The 24,710-nt window shown below is 34.0% G+C and overlaps 1 protein-coding gene across 1 annotated transcript in view; it reads left to right on the top strand.

Annotated features, from left to right (window-relative positions):
• Positions 1 to 21,253, top strand: part of MSX1 (Msh homeobox) — a 37,670-nt gene extending 16,417 nt beyond the window's left edge. Inside the window, exons 3-4 of the mRNA XM_051213542.1 lie at positions 1,493 to 2,758; positions 19,639 to 21,253. Of these exons, the coding sequence (XP_051069531.1) occupies positions 1,493 to 2,758; positions 19,639 to 20,459 (2,087 nt within the window). The 3' untranslated portion in view covers positions 20,460 to 21,253. The remainder of the gene's footprint in view (positions 1 to 1,492; positions 2,759 to 19,638) is intronic.
• The last annotated feature ends 3,457 nt before the right edge of the window (positions 21,254 to 24,710 follow it).

Raw genomic sequence — 24,710 nt, 5'->3', positions numbered from 1 at the left:
GCGGTATAAGTAGTTATAACTTTTTAAAACTCACTTATCATGTATTTGACACAATCATAACTGATTAAATACGCAACCTTCTCGACTATATCTGAAGGTTCAACACCAAAGGTGAATACAAAGTGAGATTTCTCTAACCTTCTAGAGACAGTTAACGTTGATGTAAATCCCTCAAAGTACATTATTACCGTTAAAAATACAGGCATCTCTTGAGGTTGAGTGCTATCTAACACGAAACTTAGATTCACTGTTTCTTCCAGACTATTTTGAATCATGCAACATCAAAACATAGAGTACATGATGTCAAATCAATCACACAAATAACCAAATTGCAACTTGGTCAATTGAATTCACTTAGCCTCATGGACTAAACAAATATAACTTTGGTCACTAATCAGCAATCAATAATTGTAAATTACATTAGATTACAATTTGACATGTTGAAAATTTTTAATCGTTTTAGTACATTTTGATAAATACAATCCCCATATAGCTGTAAACTTGCAAAGAAATTTTCTATTTATGATTTATTAGTAATTATCTATATTTTCAATGATAGACATTGTTGTATAAGGATTAAAGGCGAATGAAGACTGTTGTGAGACTGAATAAAGTATCATAACCCATCTTTGAGAAGAAGCCAACATTCTGGTCTGATCAGATGCACGAATGCCATTAATGTGTTTTCATTATGATAACTGCTCAACATACTATATGAACTGAGTTTGTAAATGTGAACCATTAAATTACAATTTAATAGTATGGTTTGATTTCTTGTGAAGTTGTTTATAAGGACGGGAAATAAATTTTTATTTAGAACTAAATAGCTGTCATGTAATCCCTGTTTTTCGCTAGTTCTCTAGTTGAGGTCACTTTATGATGAGATACACGGATCACGAAGTCATAGAAAATGGTGTTCATAGTGTTTTCAATCTTACACGTATTGCGATCTTGGTGATTGTTTGGTTTTATGAAAGTTTAATGTAAAAGGAATTGTAAAAGTCCTTACGATTTCCATGTTTAAATGTGAACTAACAGACAGACAACAATATCTGAGCAATAGGACATAAATTAAACAACCATGAAGTGATTCATAATAAATGAACATAGATACCAACTTTTTTAAAAAAGCTCTCAATCGGCAATTTCTCCGTATCAGATCAATTTATCAGTGGTTCGTTTAAGAGCCTTATCCTTTGCTTGGCAATATAGGATAAGTTACTTTTCCGTTAGCTTCTAAAATAACCTTAACACAAAGTTCTAAGGTTTTTACTTCATGTTATTCACTTTAGTCGACAGCGGTATAACTAAATGATTTCAACATGAGCATAAGTAATCTTGAAATAGAATTATTGCTTATTACCATACATTATACTCCAACCGTCTGTGTTTAGTTCAACTTTCCAGTAATGAATGTTGATTATCTGTTTCATTAATCTATAAAACTGATTAAACTGTGTAATTTTGTTTAAATTCTTTAACTACTTTTTAGAGAGAGCAGAATTCTCAAATAAACTAACATTGACTGAAACACAAGTGAAAATATGGTTTCAAAATCGTCGAGCAAAGGCTAAACGTTTACAAGAGGTTGAAACCGGCAAATATCATCTATCACCAAATGAAAATTTAGAGACAGCTTTAATTGCAGCCATGTCATCAGCAAATCATGCATCACAATTAGGTACAACAAGTAGTAATAATAATAATGATAAAAATTATACAGATTCTGTGGATATGATAGCTCATGATATGACATCATTTCATACTGTTCCAATATCACCACCACTTTCTATATCATCAACACCGGTTATTTCGTCTCCTTTATTACCTCAGTCAAAATTTCCTTTTCATTCTGTGTCCACTTCTCGAATTCCACTATCTTCTAACACACCAAATTCATCACATCAATATTTATGCTCATGTGTTTCTCCGAATCACCAGTGTTCATACAAATCAACAGAACTGACTAGAGATAATATTCTACATCTTCCTACGACTAGTATGCTTTCATCTTTCTCAAATTTATCATCACCATTATCCACAGACCATTTGTATACACATAATCATCACCTTAACGTCAATAATAATAATAATAATAATAGTAATAATAATAATAATGACAAAGTACATTCAAATTATGATTGTGAACAAATTTCATTTAATCCCAATAAACCAAAGTTATCATCAATTAAAAACTTTTCACACGATGACTTTCAACATCAACTACAAAGTATAGAAACAGTAAACTCTAAACATTTTTCCACAACAAATGTTGATAATAATAATAATAATAATACGTCTCTTCTATCCTTTACTAAAAGTCATCCTAATAAAAATATCCCCTCTAATGATATGATTACTACTAATTGTATTAATAAGAACAATATGAATGGTACAACACATAAAACATCAAAGCATACAATATCTTATTTTTCAAATGGGCAACGAATTGACAATCAGCATGATAATCATAGTAGACTTATTAGGAATGATAGTAGCGATAATAATAATAATAATAATCATGATAATAATAAAGATAATTTAACGAATATGAAATATGATTCTATGCTTGGTTTTCAATCAATACTTAATAATCTTCAATCCAATTCAAATGGGATAAATAATTTGAAAACAGTTGAAACATTGAATGATCCATTGTCATTGTTATGTGCAGCTAATCATTACTATAAACAATATAATCAAAATAAAGAAACAGACCATAATTATTCAATTGATTTAAATAATAACCACAATCCAAGTATGTTTATAAATCGTTATATATTCAATAAACGTTAACACAGATTTTATTTGAAAATCACTTATAAATAAATCCCCGGTGACCGATTAGTATAAGACCACTTGGTACTTTAATAGCCTTCTGGTAACATCACTGACTGTAATAGTGAGTTATACAGGTATAAATCATGTGCTTATTGTCGATGCTCTTATGATTGAAGATATGACTTGCAAACGGTTTGTCGAGTGTCACGAATCCTGAAACTATCTATCTATCTTTCTATCTACTTAATTATTTGTATACATATTGTAAGTTATATTTAAGAGAACATCTTGATTTCAATTGGAAAGTTACTCAAATTGTAGTATATTATAGGTACCTGTTTATAAGTCAGAAATGTCATGTTTAATTGTTACATATTATGCCGAAAGTTTATTCATAGATAACCATTTAAGAAGAATAAATAGGATATGTATTGCATAGAAAAGGGAAAATGAACACAAATAGTTCTTTGTACAATTGTTTATTTACGTTAATAATTCAAATAGCCTACATTTTAAATGCATGTTGTTGATAGCTAGATAATAGCTATGATATCCCGCATCCTATAATTAGTATTGTCATATATATATATGCCAGATAATAATGCTTCATCTGTCTTGCATATCATCGCCATTATTTTTATTCATCTTAGTATCAGTTTACTAACTAATGGTAAGTATCCTAGTGCAGCTTGGAATGGGTATTGTAAAAATAAATACCTATTGTTTCCTACCCAGTATTATCATTTTTATTTCCAAAATAGTTTAAAAAGATGGATGGATATGGGTGCGAAAATAGCAAACATTAAAATAAAAACAAACTCAACTTACTAGAAAGCTACTATAGAACAAGATTGTATTTGTTTACGTGGGTGTGAATATATGTATATTTATTTGCGCAGTAACCTACAAAATTCTATTCATTTGTATGTATACACATTAATAGGTATATTTCTAAATTATAGCAACTCGGTGTGAAACTATGCATGTATAGTATAACTGTATAAATGATTATTTATGAGTTACGTGAGTTTTAGTCTGTTATATTTTTTTTTGTAGTTTTAAATCACAGGCTGATTTTTATTAGATAACCAGGAAAAATCATAAACTAATGAACATGTATTTCATTCAAGTACATGACTTTTCAGCATTCTGTATCGGCTGCCTCACCAAGGAACGAGACCAGGACCTTCAGGCCATAGGACTAATACTTAAACTTCAGATCACTAAATCGGCATTCAGTGGTTTACATTTCCAACTTTATTTAATTCGTAATATTGCGTAACCATCATAAATTGCCATTGATAATAATTGTCTGATTGTCGATAGGGCTGAACTCTGGTACGGCCGAGGGTGGGGAGAGTTTGCTCTCTCTCTCTCTCGAAATGCTCTCACATGGTCACGCGTATATAGCCTCTGATAGGGAAGTCCTACTCACTGCCTTCTCCTGACGGGGGTGTTGTTTACGAAAATGAGAGGACGAAAAGCGAATGTCCGGCGCTTTAACCGGATTCCAAACCAATGGTGCACATGGGCTCCAGTATCCTGCGGGAACAAATGGCGTATGAACCAATTGCTGGTCACCGGCTTCCATGGGACTGCATCTCCTCACGATGCTCGACTGCCTTGTGGATCAGACCTTCAGGTCGAAGGCTCGGGGAGTGGCCCCCTAAGAAAACCACCTGCTTCGGTTTGGGCACCCGGGTAGTATCACAGCCCTCACACATGTCGAATGAGATTTGTGTGACGCATGTGTATTTGGTGCCTCATTGTACCAATATCTATGTGTTAAAATAAATAAATACTGGACACTGCTTCCAACTATAACTCTAGGAATCACCTTATGAAGTCAGTCACCAGTAAGTGATAATGGTTTGGTTTAGGCTGGAAATATTAACAACTAGATGCTAACGCATTATCTAAAGGCTGAGCCCTTGTCAAGAGACCTGAAGTTTTTTGAGTTCGATACGCAGTAGGATCATGGATGTGCATTATACTCATTTTTAAAACAAAACAATAAATTTATTCCAGAATTGAGATATTACTGAATAAATGAGTAATAGATTGATAAATTAACTTTAAAGGACTAAGCATTCTTTTTATATATTTCATTACATTGAAAACAACAAATGAATACATAATTACATGCATTTTATCAACTATACTCTGGATGTATATTTAATGATAATAGTGGTAGGAGAGTATTTTAATTTTTCACTTAGTTCATATCAAGTATTATATTTCAATAATTTTCTAATAAACGTTTTGTGAAATTTTATTTAATATTCGAAAAACTACTAAGTATATTTAAATAATATATGTACATGTGTGTGTGTGTGTGTACATGTAGGTGTTAAAAATTGGTTCACCTATAAATTTGAATATTCAATTATTATTCATCACACAGTTAATCAAAATTACATTTATGTAAATGAAATTAACTACTGACAAATAACTTTCAATATATATATATATATATATTGAAAGTCGGTCAGAAGAATACAAGGAACGTTCACATATACTGATGCCACACAATGTATCATAGTAACAAGTTTATTATATTATTATTATTATTATTATTATTATTATACTGGGAAAACACATGAAATTAGAATAATGATTTTATTTTTTTAGTTTATTTTTAGTTATCTTGTAATCTGGTTTATGATTATTGTATTTGACAAGTATACACATTCAATCATTTTTACATTATATATTTATTTAAGTAGTAATAATTGTAATGACAGTAGTAACGACAATATTTGTAGTATATAATATCGAGGCAATTCGTATAGGATGCACATATGCCAATAAGAGACTGATCAATTACAGTCCTAAACAACAATGGGAAGATACAAGCGAACAACATCAAGTGAATAATTTCAGTTATCTTTGTCACAATTGATCGATCACTGGGTGGTGATCAATGTCATGCTTATCTAGTCCTTATTAGTGCAGATCGAATGCTATCGATCATGTTGCAATGTGGCCACCAGTCTAGGTGAATCGACACTGCAGGCACTATGTATTAAGATTTAGATGGCGGTTGGAGGTAGTCAACAGGAAACCCGAGTCCAGGGTTTCTTGTTGACTACCTCCAACCGCCATCTAGTTATCTTTGTTTCTGATATTGGTGGTATTTTTTTCAACACATATAAATTATAATAGTTGAGGTTATGAGTCAATTGAAGTTAGACTACCATGAAAACCTGAAAGCACTGGACGGCCTTTTCGTTCTATTTTGGGACTCCTCAACAGTGCGCACCCACGATCCCGCCTCACAAGATTTGAACCCAGGACCTATTAGTCTTGCGCACGAACCTCTAGACCACTGAGTCGTTATCCAAGGTTGTTAATGTCTGACTCCAACTAATCCACAAAATTGATCGACACATCCTCCATTATCTTCAGTGAGTTACTATCTCACAACAGATCCGGTTGAAGTATTAGTATGTTTATTCAGGTTATGTAAATAAGATTGACAACTGAAGATTGATTAGTCATTCTGATATATTCATAACGCATAAAAAATAATAATGAATAACTAGCATCTAATCGGTAAGTATATTATGTTACTAAGACTAGTCTATTACAAAAAAAATATAAAAGAAGTTACAAGTTTACTAATTTGAAGCGGATGTGGAAGTAGGATCACATTTAATTGGAAATATTATTTCTCCTTGTTACAGACTAAATAACATATTTGGTAATAACGTGAATATATTTGGCAAGTATAAATGAATAATTATTCTATCTAATAGGTTGGGAATGATTCAAACACGTGAAGATACCATTATTTTGTATGTGATAAAAATAGTAAATAGAGAAAATAATGAAAAATTTTAAATCAAGTTTTCATAGAAGTTTTAAAATTGAAACTATGTATATATCTTATAATCAGTCGTACTAAGTAAAAATCTTATAATACCCTTTACAGTTTTGTTACTATTTCAAAAGAGAATGAATCGAGCAAGATATTCGTTTACAACTTACATTACAGATTGACCTTAGTTACACAACCATGGGAAACCACTAAGCACTAGACAGTTATTTCATTTTAGTATGGAAATCCTTGGCAGTTCGTAACATAAACTCCATCAAGGACTGAACCAAGAATCTTCAGACCCTACAACCAGTGCTTGAATTTCGGACCACTGAGTTAGCAATTGGTAGTTTATGTTTCTAACCTCAGTTAATTTGTAATATTACACCACCGTCATCTAATAATATTTGTAAGCAACTGCCTGACATGCAACTTAGCTTAAATTCATTGGTTACGGTCTCCTAGTTTCCGTCAGTTTTTATTAAAGTCATTTCGTGAGATATACTGCGAAATTCAATAATCCCCACAAACTCCTCATATAATAAATATCTATTTAGTTGCTTATTTGTAGAGAATACTTTGCTTTCAAGATAATTTTCAGTATCAGATAGTGATTCCTTTGGAAATCAGGAAATACCGATTGGGTGTTTCACCCTAATATGAGATTCATTAACAATGTATACTAAGGAGTTCAAAATGGATCGGGACTCATAATTCGGATATCGCGTGATGAATATTCAGACAAATTAAGATATGTGACTTTGAATTAAGTGTACCATATTTTTAAATAAAGTTTCATCATATAGTGTAACTGTTGTACAATATCGGTGATAAACACTTCACTCTATATCAAATCAAACCTCATTAGCCAAAATTTCACTCGTTAATTGAATAAGAGTTTGAAATTTTATTTATTAAATCGGGATTAGGTGGCTCAAAATTAACATGACCAGTACGAGACTTGAATATCTTCTTTTCATTCAATGACATATGGATAAGTTGATTTTAAATATTTATTAAAAGTGAGCTAAAAAATTATTTAACATTCTATACGGTTTTTTATGTTTTTCTAATTGATGTCACTTGGTTAATCTAACTATCCGTAGATATATGTATATGAAAGAGGGAAAAACAAGAAGGTTAAAGGTTCACCACAATATTTTAAGGTTCTGGGCTCTATTCCATGAGGATCATGGATGACGTATATTTGGTGGTTGGAACCATTTGATTTTTCTTGACACTTTTATTCCTTAACAAGTTTTGTTTATAGTTCTGAATGAATTGATGTTTCACCCGGAATTCGAATTTGTATCACAACTGTCAGTCACAACCGAAGATGGTAACAATGAGTCACTCAGGTTTTGACTGACCTTTTTTAGGAGTGAATTATCTACACAGTCAGTAGTATCCGTTGCCATATATATATGAACGTTATTTTTCATGCCATCTTTGTGAGCTTAATTTAGGAATTTTAAATTTACTATAGTCTCTAGTTTACCAATTAAGATTTTCAAAGTATTCGAACACTTAATATATAATTGTGAGCGAAATTTCATGTATACAGTTGCGTTATGAGTATAGCAGCTTAGTAGTTACAGCAGTTATCTTTCAATCACTTCACCAATTATTAGAAATTTGCGCCAATATCCCACGCACGTACAAATACGTGCAAAATGTAACTCGGGCTAGTGTAGAAAAACATGTACTCAGTGAGTTGTTGTATTTCGAGTGCTGAGTGTACTCATTGATAATCCCCTATCGACTAGCAATTAATCAGGAATCCAAACTAAGGGACTACCTAAAGAAAGAACTTAATGCTATCAAATTATCATTGATTTTAGTAGATCTAAGGGTTGTTTAAATGAAAACTTTATATAATCTAAATGTACGACTAGTTTCTAGAGCATAAGTGAAACCTAGATATGAGAGCCATTGAAAAAAGCCAGTGATTAACCTTCCAGTTAGAATCAGTTCACAATGAGAACCATTTCCAGATGACATCCATTTTCATCAAAACTACAGATCTAAATTTACCAGTAAAAACTATTTTAAAAAAACGTGGTTGTATTTAGCTGTTAGCTTAAATCTCAATAATTATTCTTGGATGTTTCAAAATATTAGTAGTGTTAAGTGTAAGTACTACTACTACTATTACCATTACTACTACTACTACTAACATTAATAATAATAATAATAATAACTAGTATACACTCTCATAATCACTACTGAATCATAAATGAGGGTAGACAACACAGACAACTCACTCGAATGAATTGTATTGAAATTAGAATTGTACGGTTAGGCATATATATGTGCCTAACAGTTATTATTTTCAAAAAACACCTCATATTCTTTAGATATTGCAGTGAAATAACTAGTTTGTTAAGTATATAATAGTTACCAAATAATTATTAATCACCTTAAATGGAATAGCAGATGACCCAGCCCTCCTATCGCATACACACGAACAAATGCAGAAAAAGACAACCAGTGTAGCAGCAGCCTCTGCATCAGTAGGCCTCAACATACACAAGGGGAAAACCAAGGTCCTCAAATTCAAAACCGAGAACAGCAATCCAATCACTCTTGATGGCGAAACTCTGGAAGATGTGGAGTCCTTCACATACCTGGGTAGTATCATCGATGAACAAGGAGGTTCAGATACAGACGTAAAGGCAAGGATTGGCAAGGCAAGGGCCGTATTCCTTCAATAGAAGAACATATATAACTCAAAACAAGTTTCAACCAATATCAAAGTGAGAATCTTTAATACGAACGTCAAGGCGGTCGTTTCTACTTCACGGAGCTGAAACTTGGATAACTACAACAACCACCATCAAGAAGGTACAAGTATTTATAAATAGCCGTCTACGCAGGATACCCAACATTCATTGGCCGGATACCATCAGTAACAGCTTTCTGTGGGAGAGAACAAACCAGCTTCCAACTGAAGAGGAAATTAGGAAAAGACGATAGAAATGGATAGGACATACATTAAGCAAATCGTCAAACTGCATCACGAGGCAAGCACCAACTTGTAATCCTGAAGGGAACCGGAAAAGAGGAAGGCCAAAGAACACATTACGTCGGGAAATACAATCAGATATGAAAAGGATGAATAACAACTGGAAGGAGCTAGAAAGGATTAACCAGGACAGGGTTGGATGGAGGATGCTGGTGAGTGGCCTATATTCCTTCACGAGGAGTAACAGGCGTAAGCAAGTAAAGTTAACTGGAATAAAAATTTGCATAGAACCAAATAAACTGATTAAATCATTATTTATTAACTTAGCTAAACAAACAACACCGAAACATATTGAGTATTATAAAAAGGACGGTTTTTAGCTTAATATTTCACTCATTCATGATAACTAATAAATACCTTTACAAAACTACTATGATAGAATTAGCCATCTTCATCTATGAAATTACTTATATCGATGAAAATGAAAAACAAAAATAAAACAATTTAGCATCTTATTTAATCTAACTAATCTTTCCAACAAATTAATTCGAACTTTTTCTTAACACTTCAGTAATAGCAACAATTAACATAATGATAAACTATAAACTAGTCAGTACATATTATAATGTTTAAACAATCTATAAAGTTTAGATTAACCTTTATTTTATCCAACATCCACTTTTTGTTTTCTCTTCTTTTTTTTAATGACTCTATATGGTATAACATTCAAGTTATCACAATCTGAATTCATTCAACAACAACAAAAAAAAAGAGAGAAAAACACATTGGCTGAATAATATACATCTAGATTACAATATCATTTGCATAAACTAATGACTATACACATTATTTGAATGTAAATGATATAGATTGAACAAATAATAATAATGAAAAAAGGAAAAGTTAAATCGTTTATCAACAATGAACTGAAATATTAAATAATGTTAATTACAAAATCAAATTTGAATTATCTATCTAAATAGTGTGAATGAAAGTGATTGTAGCGTTAAAATTGAATAAAATTATAATTAAATTAAAATAAATAAATAAAATTTTCATTTTAAAACAATTAAATATACTAAAGAGATAATCATCTATCACATATGTGTAAATAATACATGTATGTAGGTAACATAAATGAGATGAACATGAACAAAATATGTATTATTCAAGTATATACATATATATATGGTAACAATTTACAGTGTCTCTCTGTTTGCCTATCTATATATCTGTATACTGTGTGCGTATACGCGCGCATATATTGGCCTTTATAAACTTGACTTTTTCTTAATAGATTGTCTACGCCAAACTAGAAGCGATTGAAAGTAATTTTATTAGATAATTTTAATAGTAAATTTCATTTTTGTTTTATGTAAATTTCTTGGGTAAATCATATATTAATAATGATTATAAAAATAACTAATCACAACAATAATGGTGCCTACATTTCAAGTAAATGATACTAATAGTGATCATAATAGTAGTAGCATTAGTGTAATTATTACTATTATCAGTAGTAGTAGTAGTAGTAGTAGTAGTAGTAGTAGTAGTAGTAGTAGTAGTAGTAGTAGTAGTAGTAGTAGTAGTAGTAGTAGTAGTAGTAGTAGTAGTAGTAAAAGTCATCATCCAGAAGATACAGGCGTTTATTAATAGTTGTCTACGCAAAATACTTCGGATCTGTTGGCCGGACACTATTAGCACCAACCTACTGTGGGAAAGAACAAACCAGATCCCAGCGGAGGAAGAGATCAGGAAGAAGAAACGCTGGAAGTGGATAGGACACACATTGAGGATAGCACACAACTGCGTCACAGGACAAGCTCTGACATGGAATCCTCTAGGCCAAAGGAAAAGAGGAAGACCAAAGAACACATTACGCCGGGAAATGGAGATAGACATGAGAAAAATGAACAAGAATTGGATGGAATTAGAAAAGAAGGCCCAGGACAGAGTGAGTTGGAGAATGTTGGTCGGCGGCCTATGCTCCATTAGGATTAACAGGCGTAAGTAAGGAAGTAGTAAAAGTAGTAACAGTAGTAGTGTTGGTATTAGTAGTATTATTGTTGTTGTTAGTAGTAGTAATAGTAGCAGTAGTAAAGTAGTGAGGAGCAGTGTTTCTGACCCCAGCTAAAGATTCAGTAGACGCTCAAATTCTAGATCAACAGACTGGCTTTCATCAGAATCAATCACATCCTACCATAACATAACTAAACACTACCAACTGATTTCTATTGGTAGTATGAATCTTCCCATTGATGTTTAAAACCTTAAATGATCAGTCTATTTTCAGCATATGTGTACTAACACTAGCAATACTGCTGAATGTTTGGATGGTCTAAAATAGAAGCACATTCTAAATGGGGATAGTAGATGTCAATAAGTAATGGGAAAATGTAACTCAACTGTTCAGTTTACTCAGTATGACTATAATTATTTTAACGAAGCATTCAACATATATTACCCTGTTTCAAAGTCTAGACCTTGTATGGCTTCGACTGGTATAATCTTCTAATCTAAAATTCAATAGGTGTTTATTTCAATGGTTTACCGATTAACATAAATTTATGACGAAAATGATCTCTAAAGTCAATTACACAGATTTTTTTATGAATTCTAGTCAACAGACTTGTTAGAATTTTTCCTAGTGTATACAGATGCCGAACAGAATATTGTGCAACTGTAACCATAAAGGGTTTATGATGATTGTTAAGTTTTAGAGAGTACATTGTGAACTGATATCGGTTATACAACCACCGAAAACCAATAAGCACTAAACAGTTGTTTCATCCTAGTATGGGACACCTCAGTAGTGTTCAGCCACAATCCCACTTAGGATGCGTATGTTTCTACATAAACCTCTATTAATGCTTAAGATTGATTTTGTTCAAATTCGTGATGTAATATTCAAGTCTAGTTGATGGTTGATAGTTTTTCTACGTAAGTATGGAATTCATTTATTAGGAGACATATCGAAGCAGGGGATAGTTTACATAAAGAGCTATAGAGAACTAGTTGTAAACAATAGATAGAGGGTATAATTTTAATATACAACATAATAGAAAGCTTCATACACATTTCTTTATTTTTTGTAGTTGTTTAGTTTGATTTGTTGTTAATGTGATGATTACTATAAGAATACAATAAAGATAATTACTATGAATATAGTTTCTAGTCAAATTTCACCATCAACTGTTTCATGTATTTTACTGACCACACCCATAAAGTTTTGATACACTAATAATTTTATACATCCATCAGCTTCTGATCAATACTTTTTACTCATTTTTTAATACAAAGTCTTAATATTACTAAACTAATATCAGATAAAAGTTGTGTTGTGAGTGTATATTTGGAATCAATCCAATTTATACAAATTAAACGTTGATTTATTCTTAAATATTTGTCATCGTTTTACATTTCATAAGAAATAATTACTGTCTACAGAGTAATTGATATTAGTATCTACACAATATGAGTAATAATTAATCACTGAAGGCTATTTTTAAATTACTATATGTATATCTAGGAATATGTTTTTACTCAAATGTATAAATTATCTCAAAGTATGTAGGTGGTGAACTGAATCATAATGTACTACTCTTGGCAGCAGTAGTAGTAGTGCTATTTTGAACTATACACTTGCTTATTTACTTACATGTGTATACAACTATATTTATATACATAATGCACCACAATAGTACTATTAATAATAATAATAATAAATGTTACTATTAGCCATGATATATTTAAATAGTGTTTTCAGTAATTCACTCTTTTCATACAATGATGAACCAATAATAAAAGTACACAATACTAACAAGTTCTGATAGTTATCTTGTGACTGATTGATATGATGTGTATTTTCTTTTTATTTATTACTGGCTAACCATCTTTCTTTTTCAATTTGATGTACAATAATAATAATAACAGTGGTGCTTTTAGTGACAGATTACAATCGCTGTTGTACTTACGAGAAAAAAGAGTAGTATATAATTAGAAAATCTCCAGTCAGTTGGTAAGTTCTTTAGTCAACTACAACAGACACAATTATATAAAGTAATTTTAAAATAGAGAGAGAGAGAGGGAGAGCGAGAGGAAGTGAGAGAGTGAAAAAAGAAGTAGAGAAAATAATTTAAAGCTAATTTGACGTTTAAAAAAACTGAAAGGTTTTGGATTTGTATGATTCTGTATGATGTTTTTATCATTCTTTTTTCTATGTTAATGATATGATGAGATTTGTTTCTTTGCATGTGTAAACATTCACGTTTGTACAAGATTTCATCATCAAATTACTGTCTGGTTGATTAATTATATTATTTCAAAGATAATTTATTTGGCAGGCTATGGTCTGTATGTAGACTGATAATCTGTAAAATAGTTATTATCAATATTCAATTTTATTCAGTTCTCTGTAATGATGATCAAATCCATTTGATTAGAGACCATCTCTTATTTTTTATTTGGTTTAGATACACGTGTAATTTCAAACCTCTTTAGTAATTTAAATATAGAATTATGTATTCTGTTGTACATCAATTGTTCTTTTTTATGAGGGAACTAAGGATTCCAATCAATTGTCCAACTTGGAATGCATGAAAGAAGGATGAAGTATGTCATTAATTGTTTTGAAAGTTAGGTGTTTTGTCTGTTATCCTGCCAACCAAACATACCGGGCATACACTGTGAAGACGAGATATTTAAGTCTTAACTGCTAATACCAGATGAAATGCATTGGCTGCACAGTGGGCAGTCATTAACATCATGTCATCATGCTATGCTAGTTATCAGTGTTATTTGAATTTTATAACATAATGTCTATAAAAACTAACCATATTTGACACCAGGTTTTATGAAGAAAGCAGAAAAATGGTCATATGGCCATATGTGTATTTTAGGATACTCTGAGAATTCTTCGATAGTCTTCAGAAGCCAGGAAATGACTGAGTACTTTTTGTTTGATCAACATACGCCCTATAAAATTAGTTGACTGGGTTTCACACTATGATTAAATGATTAATTACTTTGTTACTATGGTTAGTTTGCTTCTAGAGGTTTCTAAAGGTTGAAGGTTACCAACAAACCTAGAAATACTGCGACATTTTGTACATAAGTATATCTTGAAGTAAAGCTTCTGTTCCTGCTGCTTTCTTGTTCTCCACCACTCGAGGCTCATGTTCAGAAGAATTATGGGGATTTAGGAAGTTTCTGGTAAGCCATTATCAATGTTTCAAATGGCAGACATATCAGTATATCGCATAAAAATTCGTTATTAAAAAAATGTGAATAAGTATAAAACTTAATTCGCGGCTTATTTTCCGGATACTTCCAATTACTAAAACGACTTTATTACTTAGTGGATTGAGTATTAATCTCAAATATTTATTGTTGGTTTTTTGAATATAAAACTCTGGAGTTAAAGACTTGATAAGACTGGCGTGTTCATAGAAATACGTTACTGAAAATCAGTCAATATCTTATCAAATAATATAGACTGGAAACACATTTTCCCAAAAGTTTGTTGACACGACTTCCTGATGGATGCTAAATAGGATAAAATCTAGTTTATCGGCTTCCTGTCAATTGATCTCAACTATCCCCCGAATGCCCTGGTACGGCCGAGAGTGGGGTGAGTCCGCTCTCCCTCTCGAAATACTCTCACACGGCCGCGCGTATACAGCCTCTGCCAGGGAAGTCCTACTCATTGCCTTCTCGTGGCGGGGGTGTTGTTTACGAAAATGAGAGGACGAAAAGCGAATGTCCGGCGCTTTAACCGGATCACAAACCAATGGTGCACATGGGCTCCAGTATCCTGCGGGAACAAATGGCGTATGAACCAATCTTTGGTCACCGGCTACCATGGGATTGCATCTCCTTACGATGCTCCACTGCCTTGTGGGTTAGTCCTTAGGTCAAAGGCTCGGGGGGTGGCCCCCTAAGAAAACCACCTGCTTCGGTTTGGGCACCCGGGCAGTATCACAGCCCACACACAAACGATGAACTCTATTTCTTTGGCAACTACTTTTGTCGCTCCGAAAAACAATCAGTCGATTCAAATAATTATCATTACTATTATTGTCATTATTAATACTATTATTATTACTATTATTGTCGTTATTATTATTATTATTATTTCCCACATTATTCACCCTCTTTTATACTTATACAGCGGCTCGTCTTTGGTGGAAATCCGACTGTATCTAAACGTTCTCGAGTCACTGTCCGGTTGAAAGTTGTATGTTACCATCGAATATGAGTACTGAAGCAGTTTTTCTGAAACCACGTGCACCATTCAAACTGGCTGCCTTCAACGTTCGCACACTTATGCAGGTTGGTCAACAGATAGGGCTGGCTATGTCTTTGGAAAGTCTTAATATTGATGTTTGTTGTCTATCCGAGACCCGTATTCAAGACTCTAGCGAAGTACTACAAATTCGCTCTACATCTGTCACTTCAAAAAGCTTGTTTTACGTGCGCTTATCCGGGGACCCTGTGGCATCTTCGTCTGGTCTTGCTGGCGTTGGTGTCGCACTAAGCGCTAGAGCTGAGGCAGCACTAGTCGATTGGATCCCCATTATCAGTCGGTTATGTGCTGTTAGATTAGAAAGTTCCATCAAAGTGAGAAGAAATCGGCGTGAGAAACGATGTCTTTTCGTCATCTCCGCCTATGCCCCGACAGATTGCAGCCCGGATGCAATCAAGGATGAGTTTTACCATCAGTTAACTGTTATTCTCCAGAAAGTGCGTTCGACAGATATTGTAGTACTAGCCGGAGACTTGAATGCTCAGGTCGGACGTCTAGGCACAGAAGAGAGTCGTTTAGGTGGCCGATGGGGACTTGTTGGTCGCAGGTCAGATAACGGGGACCGTCTACTGCAACTGTGCACAGACCACAACCTGTTTCTGGCTAGCACTAACTTTCGGCACAGTCATCGCCGATGTGCCACCTGGCGTCCTCCCTCTGCATCCCAAGCCTGGACTCAGATTGATCACATCGCGATGAGCTACCGCTGGCGTGGTTGTGTACAAGACTGCCGCTCCTTTTGGAGTACCTGTGTGGACTCTGACCATGCCTTGGTCTGCGCCAATCTTGCCTTACTTTTCAGTGGCCAACGAAGTGACCACCACCAAAAGATTGATGTTAGCAAGCTGGTTGCAACTTCTGTTGCAAATAAGTATCGAACCGAGCTAGCCTCTAGGCTAGCTACCACTCCACCGAAAAGTATAGATGAGCATTGGTTGCAATTGCATGACGCCATGAAAATGGCGGGAACAGTCAGTTGTGGGTTTGCGAAACGTCCCGCTTTTAAGCACTGGGTTTCTTCTGGTTCCTTACAACTCATTGAAGCCCATCGGTCTACTCCGGGTGACCGTGAGTTTGACCATAAACGAAGGATATTATGTAAGGAAATTGGGCAAAGCTTGCGTAAGGACCGAGAAGCCTGGTGGTCGAAGCGTGCTAATGAGCTGGAAGCAGCAGCTGTATCTGGTAACTACCGGAAGCTCTTCCAGCTCATCCGAGCCACTGGCAGCAAGAAGTCTGGTGTGAGTGAAACAATCTACGAGGATGATCGGATGCCAATCACTAACATCCATCGACGTCTTGGACGGTGAGCAGAATTCTTCGAAGGGCAGTTCAACTGGCCTGCTGCTCCGGCAACATCGGTCAGACTGTCCTGCCCTCCATGGCCGGTGACGACTGATCCACCAAACGAGGAGGAAGTCCGCAAGGAACTCCAACTCTTGAAGCGTTACAAATCACCTGGCCCAGATGACTTACCTCCGGCTCTTTTTAAAGATGGTGGTGACTTTTTGACTAAGGAATTGACGACGTTGTTTACAAAGGTTTGGGAACTAGAGAGTGTGCCAACGTCATGGAATGAGTCGATAGTTGTCCCTATCTTTAAAAAAGGGTTCACGTCGTTCCTGTAATAACTATCGGGAGATAAGTCTACTTCCGATTGCGTCCAAGCTATTGGCTTCCGTCATTCTTCGTAGGTTGTTCAAAACCCGAGAAAGATTGACTCGCGAGGAGCAGGCTGGGTTTCGTTCTGGTCGAGGATGTATTGATCATATCTTCACCCTCCACCAAATGTTAGAACACTGCCATACTTATCAAAGGCCAACAATCGTAGTGTTTCTTGACATCAGGGCTGCCTTCGATTCGTTGGACAGGACTGTTCTCTGGGATTGTCTATTGAGGAAGGGTGTGCCTGAGAAGTTTATTAACATCCTAAAAGCCCTATATACAAACACCTCAGGCAGAGTGAGGGCATACAACCACCTCTCTCCATTGTTCCATTCGAGCAGTGGGGTTAGGCAGGGTTGCCCAATCTCACCATTCCTCTTCAACTTTGCCATCGATGACATTCTGGAAACAGCTCTGATGAATGTAAGTAATGGTGGTGTGGATCTGTTGCCTGGAGAAAGACTTCTCGACCTTGAGTATGCGGACGATATTGTCTTACTGTGTGATAATGCCCAAGGCATGCAATCCGCACTTAATCAGTTGGCAATCAGTGTCCGTAGGTATGGTATGTGCTTTGCACCTTCGAAGTGCAAAGTACTCCTACAAGACTGGCAGGATTCCAATCCTGTACTCACCCTGGATGGTGAGCAGATAGACGTAGTCGAGAAGTTCGTGTATCTGGGTAGCTGCATAAGTGCTGGTGGGGGTGTGAGTGATGAGATCAATGCACGTATAGTGAAAGCCAGAGCGGCTTATGCCAATCTGGGCCATCTTTGGCGCCTTCGTGATGTTAGTCTGGCTGTAAAAGGTCGGATCTACAACGCGTCGGTGAGAGCAGTTTTGCTCTATGCTTGTGAAACCTGGCCTCTCCGAGTTGAGGACGTTAGACGACTCTCTGTGTTCGATCATCGCTGTCTCCGAAGGATTGCTGACATTCAGTGGCAACAACATGTCAGTAATGCAGAGGTTCGGCATCGTGTGTTCGGGCACAGAGATGATAATTCAATTGGTGTCACCATCTTGAAACACCGACTTCTGTGGCTTGGTCATGTTCTCCGAATGTCGTCCCAGAGAATTCCACGTCGTGCATTATTTGCCGACTCTGGGACTGGTTGGAAGAAGCGGAGAGGTGATCAGTGCATGACATGGTGTCGTGGCATGAAAGAAAGCTGCAAAGGACTGGCTTGTGTCGGTCCTTCACGACTCCCTGGTTGGGGTCTGAGAGATGGTGCTACACAGTGGCTAGAGACGTTATCAGATATGGCTCAGAATAGAAGCCAGTGGCGATCCTGCTGTAACCTTCTTTTACTTTCTTCATAAAAAGTGGTTGTGTCTCCCTTACCTGAAAGATTTCTTCCGATTGTACCTTTGCGTTCCCTGATTACTAGCACATTACCTTACACCAATCTCTTCGTTATTGTTCTCTCTTTTTTTGTTGCGCTCCTTAGCTTTTTTTTTCTTTCTTTGTATTCCTCTCGAATTTTCATTGTTTTGTGTGGCGCATATATATTGACGCTCTCTTGTACCATCCAACATCAAATCCAGTGTATTGTTATGTGAAGTTAATGTATTTAGTGATTATATATATAATCACTCATAATTACTCATTGACAGAATTAGACTAACATTAGGAACTAAACAAGATAACGTTGGTTATCATTCAGTAATTGATTTATGTTGATAGATATACCCATATGCAGAGAATACTTGTTTTTTGTTCATTTTCATATATCAGTATTAAATAATTTTGAAATTAAACACTTTACTGGGTAACCCGTTGATGAGAAAAAACGTTTTCAAAAATCTTCCATAACTTCTCATTATACTCTTAATGTCTGTACAGACTTTTCATTAAATGACAGAAAAAGTATTCATATCTTAAGAAAGTAGTTTCAGTTATGACGAACTAGTGAAATTATCTAACATTATCTGTTGAACTTCCATAACTATCTGTTTAATCAGAAGATTGAATGTAAATGACAACTAGTGTCTCATATGTTGAACAGTGAACTTATTAGTTCCTCATATTTTTCCTGCAAACTGTTTTTTTTAAATATTTTGATCATAAATTCTTTTTAATTTTTAATTTTTGCATTTTAACAGATAACACAAAACCGTTATTACAACCCGCTATGAACGCTACTGATTCCAGCAGGGTTGGTACAGTGTTGGATTATATACCGAAAAACGAATCCAATTTGTATCAGTCGATATTAACAAGCGAATCAGCAGGGTCGATTTCGTCCTCTCTTTCATCACTGACATCATCATTACCAGTTATGTCATCAACATCAATTTCTTGTTGTACTTCAACTTCCACTTCTTCATCGTCGACCTTTCCATCTATATCAGGAGATAAAGAGAAGTTGGAACAAGATCTTGTCAATATGTTTTACTGTTCAACATTCAATTCATTCGGCCAACAGCAATCAATCTCACCCCCTACATCATCCTCATCATTAATGCAAACGTTTACTCCGCAGACTTTGAATGACTTCAATTCTTTTTTATTTAAACGGCTGTTTTCAGATAATGTTTTTAGTCAAACGATGAATTTGTCAAATTCACTATTGAATTCATCAACATTTTCAAAATTCGTCCCTTCTGCACTGCAATTGTCAACATTTATGAATTCTTTAGGTAATTTTAATTCAACTCAATCATTAATCAATTTAACATCTACATTGTTTCCACTGTCTACTAACCCGTCAGTAGTGTTTTCTTCACAAAATGCTAACTCTTTTGAAAATTCTGATGCAAATGTTTCAACAACTGGATTATCTTCATATATTCCATGTACAACATCTTCATTGATGCTAACGGAATTTCAGAAGGATACTGTTGAACAACATTTTAAACAAAATACCAATAGTATTAACGATAATCACAATAATTATAACAATGATACACTTATTCCAATCTGAAAATTTCCTGTTACTGTAATTTCTGACACTTACCTTATTTTCAGGAATTATGCATATATATATATAAACTTGTATACATAGATGATAGGTGAACTGGAGGAATTCTCCGGTATTTTAGAGATCTATCTAAGCTATTTTGCCCACTTTCTATTTCTCTTCTCATTACGAACAATAAAAAGGAGTTATACAAATTGTTGAATTTGATTGCTGACCAACGTTAATGAATGAGCAATACGACACAAAGTTTATAAAATTATGAAATTCTGTATGTAAATATATATTTAAGTATTGCAAGGCGGAAAAAGATAGATATGTATAAAGTAACTATATAGAAGTAATCAGTTGTGTGTTGTTGCTGAATAATTCGCAAATGAATATTACTTTTAAATGAATAGATATCCCTTCACTTTCATTAACCCCTTTCCTTATAGGTTTGGATACATTTCAGATCAACTACTAAATTGAGTAGTATGATTTAGTTTTTTTTATATACTGGTATTTTTATGCTAACTTTAGATTGGAACGTTTCCTAGGCATCTTCATCTTCATGGTCATATAACAATGTGATTAGTTCGGACAGTTTCTTTTTATGCATTTTCTATTCTCTGTATGATGTAACATATATTGCATAACATCCATTAATCAGCATGTCAGTAAACCAGTATATGTGTATAATTACAAACAACACAAGCTGATGACATTTATTTCAATCCCTATCCCGAATACATGTGTTATAAACAAAAGTTCTTTCTTCGTCATGAATTTTTTAAAACTGTTTAATAATCATTAAACCGAATGTTAGCTATACTGGTTCGTTGTTGTTATATTTTGTAATAACTTATGATAATTCCGAATTCCGGACGATTGCGGGGATTCTTCTAATACAAACGAGATATATGCCAACTGAGTCGACGAGATTGTTGATACACAACACTTCAACGATCTCAGTAAAAAGCTTACCATTCAAGAAGTCAAAATTGTATTAGAATAACTCTGTTTAGTAATGAATATACCCTTGAGGCACAGGAAAAATAACAAACTGGAAACTAGGATAACCAATCAGATAACGGCAAAGGTTGGTGGGAAAATATGAATTGGAAAAAAATGTTATCATTGTCTTCCTTACACATCAGAACAAATATTTATGAATAAAAAGAAAACGGAATTAATTTAGGTTTTCCTAGCAATTATTTAGTGGGATGGTTTGTAGAAATTAGTTTAATCCTAAAATATTTCTAAACAACGGTTGAAAAAAAATTAAAACTACTAAGAGCTGGAATCTATTCAATCTTAGTTTAAAACTTCTTAATAATGTATACCTAAGACCTCATATTAAATCTAATTCATGGATTTCAGGATTCAAAGAAACTATAATGGTGTTATTTACTAATTCAGAAATCTATGGAACAAATTTTTCCACTCCAGTCAACTTGTGATATAATAGACCTGTTGAATCCTCAGTGTTATGAAATTTGACAGTATGGCAAACTACCAATTTAGTTCTCCATAGTTCCCAGTAGTTTTACATCATATATCAATTCATGAAGAATACTATCCTCTAATTATTGTCCATGATCTTGTCAATCCACCAAATGATACACTATGATGCAGATATGATAGGTTTTTATCTAAGGTGACTGAAAATAACACTATTCATAATGTAGTTTGAAAGAGTTAATCAATAATAATAAACATTTTGAACAGACTTAAAAAAACAGCTAAGTAATTAAACCAATTAAATCTGAACTAATTATATGAAAAAAAGTTCGAACCTTATATCTATATAAGTATCTGACTAACACCAATGAATCTCACATCAAATAAATCAGAGGAATCACAACTCGAGTATACAAACTTGTACTTGTTTTATTAATCCATAGCATAACCCACAGGTTATTTCAACAAATGAAGCATAATATTTTGGTCTGCTTTATTGAATACAACATTTACAAACTAGATATTTTTCGCAACAGAAGTTATATTTCGGTTTATTTCAGAGGTTTTCCTACTGAGTAATGAATTTTTACAAGTTTTAGCTTTCTTTAAAAGTATACATGAAAATGAAAAATAAGATAGTGAAAAGAGAAACGTGTACACTTCTGAAATACTAGTATCAAATAGTTATTTCAACTCCTTGTGGCTAATAGACTAAAGTGACGTTTTGTTTTCATATCAGCGCGACAAAATAATAACAGGTTAACTGAGAGATATTACAATTTGAGGTATGACCACATTTGAAGTTGTAACTATGCGCTGATGAAGAGTCTAATGCTCCTTAGTTTTCAACCACTCCCTAGACATTGTAAATCACTGGTTGGAGGATCATTAGATTTGAGTTCAGTTTTACTCAGAAAATGTGGTTGTTAAATTTATTCTTATTATTTATATATAATATAAAGCGTATGATTTTACGCCGTTCACTTAATGAAAATTAGCCCTTTTTTCAATGCTTGTCAATGGTTTGTAGAAGTTTCTATGGGAATTTAATGTGAATTGTGGAATGACAAGTTCAGCTTTCACTCCTTAAATGATAAATAATGAGTTATTTTCTTATCAAAGTTAATTCAGTATGAAATTCAGCATTAAAACAAACATTTGTCTTGTCTTATTTATTTCCCACTGGTTTTCTGGAGTTGATATTGATCGTAAAAAAATCTGTTTTGAAATTAGAAAATATTGCTGATATTAACCAGAATATTTACTGTGTCGTACTCAGAACATTTGATCATTTTTCCGTTCATTTAGTAGATGACTGTTGAACATTAAGGGGTAATCCCCTTCAACGATATCATTCTAAGCCCTAAATTTTAGTATGTCTGTATTTTTCATCCAATAGTCGGACTACTCTATACTGGTTTTACTCATGTATGATTTTACAGTTACTTGGGATGAATTATTTACTGGAAACTTAATTTCACTCACTAAATGAATAGAAAAATAACTGAAAGTGTTAGACATGACTATTCAGTGAGGTGTGGTTGATCTCAGTCGAAAACACTGAATTAGCTAATCTTCACTCTTTAATAAGTGTGTGTTACGCTGATCATCACTGTAATTAATACGGATTATCTATCAATTTTTATGCTCAAGAATACAACGGCTATATATTGTAAATATTTATTTGCCTGTCTTAACCTAACCAGTATCATCTTTTAAGTAGTTTTCTTTCTTTCTAAGCCATTGCTTATTTGTTCTCCATAAAATATGTATGTGAGTTGAAACGGCAACATTAAATTAAACAAAGTCAGTCTCAGTTCATAAGTGATACTTCAGTTTTTTTTCGATCATATCCGCTTCTTTGTTCTAATTGTTACACATAGGGTTTATTCAATCTATAGCAATGAGTAACAATTTTAACATTAACTATTCTGACTACTAGACCAGTTGAAAAAAATTCCTGTTTAATGTATTGGAATATTTTATAGGCCGAAATCCTAATTTGTTTATCAAAATCACTTGATATTTGAAGATGATTGGAATCATATTTTGAAAATAAATCAATTTGATGGTTTCTAAAGTTTTAATTAGAAAAACTGTTTTTTTAATGTCCCATTTAAAATATAATATTAAAACAAAATACGATTAATGGAATCCGGTTCCCCATAAATGAGTGAAGTGAATGAAATGGAAAACTGATGATCACCATTTTGAGAAGCAATCCAATATATTCATTATGTAGTAACGAACTTGTATGTTTCATTCTCTACATATTCATCTTAATTTTATTTATTTATTTAAACACATAAACACTGGTACAAGGAGGCATCAAATAGATATGCGCCACACGAGTCATTTGATTTGTGTGTGAGCTCTGATACTACTCAGGTGCCCAAACCGAAGCAGGCGGTTTCCTTAGGAGGCCACACCCGGAGCCTTCGATCTAAAGGTCTAATCCACAAGGCAGTGAAGCAACGTCAGGAGGTGTAGTCCCATGGTAGGTTGTGACCAACAACTGCTTCACACGCCATTTGTTCCTTCAGGATCCTGGAGCCTATGTGCACCATTGGTTTGGAATCAGGGTTTTCCAACTCCACTAGGTGGATCCTCTATATCCACCAACCCGGTTAAAGCGCCGGACATTCGATTTTTTTCCTCTCGATTTCGTAAACAATAGTAATAGCGCGAGAAGGCAGTGAGTAGGACTTGGGTTACTAATGAAAAAACTGCATTGTTCTAGTATCGAAGTCGACAGAAGTGGGCACTTTCAACCTTACTAGGGATCGGAAATACGACCTTCAGGTCTTATAGTGA

Source organism: Schistosoma haematobium, chromosome 3 (assembly GCF_000699445.3).
Source record: "Schistosoma haematobium chromosome 3, whole genome shotgun sequence".
Lineage (NCBI taxonomy): Eukaryota > Metazoa > Platyhelminthes > Trematoda > Strigeidida > Schistosomatidae > Schistosoma > Schistosoma haematobium.
Note: the sequence above shows the minus strand (reverse complement) of the source record. Positions and strands in the feature narration are given on the sequence as shown.